The sequence below is a fragment of the Nicrophorus vespilloides genome, unplaced genomic scaffold (assembly GCF_001412225.1).
Source record: "Nicrophorus vespilloides isolate i.1.1-1 unplaced genomic scaffold, Nicve_v1.0, whole genome shotgun sequence".
Lineage (NCBI taxonomy): Eukaryota > Metazoa > Arthropoda > Insecta > Coleoptera > Silphidae > Nicrophorus > Nicrophorus vespilloides.
This window is the reverse complement of record NW_017097072.1, coordinates 27,542-33,541: the sequence shown is the minus strand read 5'-3', so window position 1 is coordinate 33,541 and position 6,000 is coordinate 27,542. Positions and strand designations below refer to the sequence as shown.

Below are 6,000 nucleotides of genomic sequence, written 5' to 3'. Positions count from 1 at the left end.
GCTGCTGCTGGACCCAGATTTCTTTTTGATTCTTGTGAAATTGCGCAAAGGAATTCCGCTGCACTTCTAAAAAAAAAATAAGTTAGAAAGGCATATTATTCTGTATGTTTCTAATATCGTTGATTTTCGAGTCCTTGCGATTGTCGGATTGGAGTAGGCACGTATCGGGATTAATCACGTACGTGCTTAATTTTAAAGAAAACGAAACTGATACAATGGACTTCCTGAATCGTTTTGCATTTCATTGATAACAAATATGGAAGATTTATTCTTTTTTTATATTTATTGTTGATGATTTCATTTCCTTTACTAGAATCGTATTTTTCATATAAATTGAGGTATACGTTTAGGGCTAGTGATGTAACAGATGGTAAGGGATCTCCGTGTGTTGCCACACTAATACATCGATTATTAGCAGGATGTTATGTAACCTGGAGTAATGCAATAGATGTTAAGATGTTATGTGTAATGATTAGAAATTGCGAAGTTCTCTCCGCGTGGAAAGGATGTATTTATGCGTGTGTTTGTGCGTATTGCGGTCAACCCAGAGATCGAAGCAATCCATTTCGGAGTTCTTTCTTTTTTGTTCGTTTCTCGTGTGAATGTGTGTGTGTGTTGTCTTTTGGTGTTGAATGCACAGCGGCTGTGTGTGTTTTCGTTTCGCCGGAGGGACGCGAAAGTCTTGTGGCATGGCATTCATTATTAGAAAACGCATTGAATGCGTGTGCAAGCGCGGCCTGGTGGGGATTAGCCAGAAAACTGGGTTAAGTTTTGCATTTGGGGGCCAATTGACCTATTTTACATGTTGCGCCATGCGTTTGTATATTATGCGCGCGTGTATGTGTGTGTGTGTGTGTGTTAGCGCGTCTGTGTGTCCTTCTTACCACACGCTCGTCGCGCATTCACACGCACAAATGCTGAAGATTTTTGAAGTTTGAATTCAAGCATTTGAAACCTCTACTACTTCTACTACTACCGACGGACGGACGGACGGACGTACGTAAGAACCGATAAGGCTAAAAGGAAAAGGAACAAGAGCGAAGGATGCAATTGTGAGAGGAGGAATGGGTATGGATTGTTAGCTAGGAGCTGCTAGTTGGTCGATCGCGGCTTTTGCTCGTTTTCGATTGTGTGCGTGTGCTGCGTGTGTAGTATATATGTATATGTGTATGAGCTGTTTTGTGTGAGCCGTGAGCCGTGGATTTTTAGTGAGTGACCTCGGAGACGGCTGTGTGTGTGTCTGTGCGTGTGTAAGTGTGCGGTTGTGCGTGTGCATTGCGAGAGACTGAAGTGCTACTTTAGTCAGTTCGCGACTTATGTTGGCGCGGTGCGTGTACAAAATTCCCAATAGCGATGTGTAAGTGCTGACTAGACTGGAAATAGAGAACTATAGCGACTACTTCTTATTCCTATGCGTTTTGTGATCGAAAAATTAGTGACTAGCATTCTTCAGGTAACGCAAAAAACAACCCTCCGCTCCTCGCATCCACTTTTTGCACCCCACCACCACAAGAGGACACAAAAGGCGCGCGTGCAATTCCTCACTTCCTTCCTTCCTCCTGCATGTTTATTTGTATTTGTTGCCTTCCCCAGCCTTACGTTTTTCTTTTTTTTACCTTCCCTCCTCTTGACTCTTCCTGACCGGAACTCGGTCAACACTTGCCACCGTCGCCAAGGTTACGTTATTTCACCTCCAATTAACATTTCTTTTTCTCTCCAATTTCGCGACTGCCATTTAAATTTTGCGTTTCCTCTTTCGACTGTTTACATTTCTCGACCCGACTTCGCAACACTTATGCACACACACATCTATAAATATATACACACACGCACACACATAATAGATGAGAAATAAAACAGTTATGTTTCGCGTGTTCGTTACTAATTTGCATTTCGAACCTTCATTAAAATTCATAAACGAATTTTAATATCGCACAACTTAGATAAACTATATTATTTACTAGCAGTTTTACTATTCTACGCACTAAGACGTAGATATTTTTTAATAATTAATCTTTTTTACATTGTATCATTCATTTTGTTACTTCCGCAAAACTTTTCGTTACAATAAAATGAAATGTTTTTTTTTTAATCAAAACGTTATTTTTTCTTACTGGATTTTTGTGTTCCAATTTTGTTTGAAAAAAAAAATAGGGTTAGCAGATGGTCATTCTTATAAACCAGTGTTATCCTAAACCACGAGGCGCGAAAAAATGAGTTGGGGAGATGCGAGTTATTTATAATACCGCAGATAAAGAAACATAACAGTCACTAAATCTGTGAACTTTCCTGTATCTCGATTATTTCACTAAGCAATTTGCAATCTCAATTACAAAAATTATGTCGTTTTTCTTAATGAATACATTAATTGTATATTACTTATGCATTTCTTTAATTGATTTAATTGATCCACTAAAATTAGCATACTATTTAAAATAAATTTAGATGTAATTATTATTTTTTTAATACGCTAATTACAATCAAAACAACTTTTGCATGATTGCAGATAATTGAAGAATTTCACGATCAGAAATACTACTGAGTGTGCCATCAAAAGTAAACGATTAAAAGATTAATTAAAATCTTGGCGAATTTTTTTTTCCTGATAAAAAATAGAGTTAAGTAATCCTCGAAGTATAAGTAAAGAGGATAAGTAAATAGTTATTTTTTTACGTGCTATTATATTTTTATCATTCAAATGGGTCATTTAAACAAATGATTTTGGTGGATCGCGATTGCAGGCTGATAACAATCGAATAACGCACTTTTATCTGAGATCGCCTTATCGCATGATTGGGAAAAAGTCGTTGCAAATTTGCCGTCTATCCTCTCTCACACACACATAGAGAAATTAGTTATCATCGGCGCCCTCCAAATAAGAATTTGTTCTTGAGTGGATTTTACGTTACAAACAATGGTATCTGTTATCTGCACGCGTTTATTTCAAAATTATAATTAATTTTGAGTGAATCAAGTAGGTGTACCTATCGAATATTTTTATTCAACGAGATAAAATATGTGACATTGCTGAGAGGAAATAATAAAGAACTACACAGATGATTATTGTTAATCTTCTATTTTTCTTTTATATTTTTTTCACGATGAGTTTTGTTCAAATTTCTCATCCGTGTGATGCAGTTGTTCTAATGCCGTTATACGTGTTCCATTCAGGTGAATTCTCCGGCTTTAAATATATGAGCTGCGCTAACAGTACTGCAGCCAAAGCACGTTTTCATTCTTCACGCGATTTAATGAGGCGAAAAGAGGAGGAAACAACAAGGCCTGAACTGTGCACTATGCCATCATGATGATGATGTTGATGATGATGCAGATCAAAGTAGTTCTCTCGCCAGTCTTCTGCAACAATTGTCTGAGCTACGCGATCCCATTCCGTCCATTATTCAGTCTATTCAATATCAAAGGGATTCCTAACAACGGAGATGATAATCTTCCCACTATTTTTTCAATACAATGCATGTGTTTTATTTATATTTACGTTCGTTTATTTTGCGCAGTATTCCACGTGTCTGCATTTTGCATAATTGATTTCCAAAACTACATACAATATGATTTCAATGGATGAATGTATCTAAAACTAAACTCACTTTGTGGTGCATTCGTATTTGCTTTGAGCGGTTGTAACATCCTGTGCCAATACCTCTTTAATAAGCATATATTTGTTGATAACCGGAAATAGCGCACACAGCATTCTCTTGCGCGGCTTTCGAAACCAGCTTGGGGGGCCCGGGTCGTTCGAAGAGTACTCGGCTGGGCTCGCAACGAGACGATTTAAATGAGCACACAATTGCTCATTCTTTCTTTCTGTTTTGTTAAATGCTCCATTCCGCTAATTAATTCCAACGATAGAGAGGATTTTTTTTAGTGAAACGCAGCCAACAATGGGCGAGGTACGTTTTCCTTTGATTTGAAAGGATAAGTGAAAACGTTTTCATGTTGGCTTCATCACAATGAAGAAACTTTCCTTGTAATGCATTATCAATATCTTAATATTTTATAACATTAATTGATAAAATCAATTATATTATTAGCATACGAATGTTACTATAAAACAAGCACTAAATTTGTATACACTAAATTTTGTTCATATTTATGTTTTTTCACTATTTATTAAAAGTGAACGTGAATACATAAAAAAACATAGTCAAACATTTTAATTAATTTAAATTTAAAAGTTATGGGATATTAATGATTAATTTCATTTCTAATGTAGGAGGAATAAAGTTGCTTAACTTAAAATTAGTTATGTTCATCGGATGTCTTTGAGTTTTTTAATGAATTACCTAATACACATGTATTGATTTAATTTTATAGAGTATTAATTAAAACAAGCCGGTTTAAACATTATTTCAGATATTTTACTATTGGAAGAACTCGAATCTTATGCGAGAAGAACTTTTGTTTACACGTTTAAAAGAAGAAGTATTTTAATGCTCGTCCGTGCTTGAAGCTTAAGTCTTCAGAAGGAAAGTACAAAATTTCACTCGCAGTAAAACTTTTATTAAATTACAACTTTGGTTCTTGCGCGCACGGTATAAAAAGATCGCCTAAGGTGGATTTCGAGTGCAATAGAAGAAATCGAAACGATTAAGAGAAATTTTTCCTTTCTCTATTGGTGGCTGCATCTCGGATTGGATGAAGTAGTCCGTAGATGATGATGATGATTTCGACTGAGTGTGAATTTTGTAGGTCATGCATATGGAACGAAGAATATTGTTTGGTGATTCTTAATGATTCGCGTCGGCCAATAAATTATTGATGGGAGACGACAAAAGAAGTTTGCGAGAAAGGGATGAAAAAATAATAAATCATTATAAGGCAAAACCCGCATCAGTTTCCTTAACTTAATTGTCCTTTGTTCGATGCGATCTATCAATGTGTAACGTCAGGCGTTCTCGTTAATATGTAGCGTCGTAAAAACAAAACCAAGTATTATGATGTTGTATTGTTTTCTACCTTCTTATTTTTTTTGTGTGTGCCGAAGAAATTCATTTAGCATTATTCCTTGGAAGTGTCCCAGAGGACGCAGGCGAGTGAATAATTTTTAGTGTGGCAATTAATGTTTTAGAGAATTTACATTCGGCTGTCATGGGGTGCATTTTTAAACGGGTCGTCCATTATTTACGCCCCCTTTTCCAACCTTCACTCGGTTAATCGATTATCTTAACATTTATTTTAGAGGAAGGCGTGAATATTTTATGCACCCGCCTAATGCCGAATTCGCATCCCTTTTTCACTCGTTGTTCTTCTATGTCTGTGCTTACCACGACGATAGTAATGGATTACATTTTTTTTTTATATTCTAAATATTTTATCTCGAAGGATCGCGTTGTATTAGTTGTTTTTTTTTACCCAAAAATTTTTTTTTTGTTAACTATTATTTATTTCGGTGAATGTTGTCGGAATTGCGTAAGTTCTCGCACTCTCGCACACGCAGCATGGTTCGCAACCTTGGTGCGGTTTTTTTTATTGGTTGTCCTTGCAAACGGATGCCAGCTCAGCCTGCAGGTGCTGATACATAATGTTAAGGTCCTTTTTTTCCACGCACTCTCACGCATTTCGAGAGAGAGAGAGAGAGAGAAGAAGAAAAAAGAACGCCTTACGCAACTTCTCGTCCTCTCGCTCGTTCCTCTCATCTTTGATAAAATGTAGAATAGATAGGCGACACATCCAGCATGTTTATGTTGCGCGACGCGTGAATTATGTTCCATTTCAATAATGGCATTGTTGGTGGAGCGATGCGAAGGTTAAGAAGTTTCAAATTTATTTATGTGTGTGCCTACACACCTACGTTTTGCCAGCGTGTTGCAAGAAACGTGGTGGAAATAAATGAGGAGACGCTTCTCTATCTCGCACACGCACTCTTCATCTGTTTATTTTGCCTCGCCCAAAATCCTGTCTACGTAAAATACAATTGAATTTGACCCAATGCTTTTCTATATGTCCAATCCATTTGGTTGTTTCCTCCCTTAACACATTTGT

The 6,000-nt window shown here is 36.8% G+C and overlaps 1 protein-coding gene across 4 annotated transcripts in view; it reads left to right on the top strand.

Moving 5' to 3' along the window:
- Positions 1-6,000, top strand: part of LOC108558815 (protein bric-a-brac 1) — a 40,307-nt gene that overhangs the window by 32,588 nt on the left and 1,719 nt on the right. Inside the window, exon 1 of one of the 4 annotated variants that reach the window (XM_017915846.1) lies at positions 873-1,068. The exons of 2 other annotated variants lie outside the window; for them this stretch is intronic. In XM_017915846.1, the coding sequence (XP_017771335.1) occupies positions 1,065-1,068 (4 nt within the window). In that variant the 5' untranslated portion in view covers positions 873-1,064. Of the gene's footprint in view, positions 1-872; positions 1,069-1,237; positions 1,454-6,000 lie in introns of those variants that run through there. One more of the 4 variants, XM_017915847.1, reaches the window with a different exon arrangement.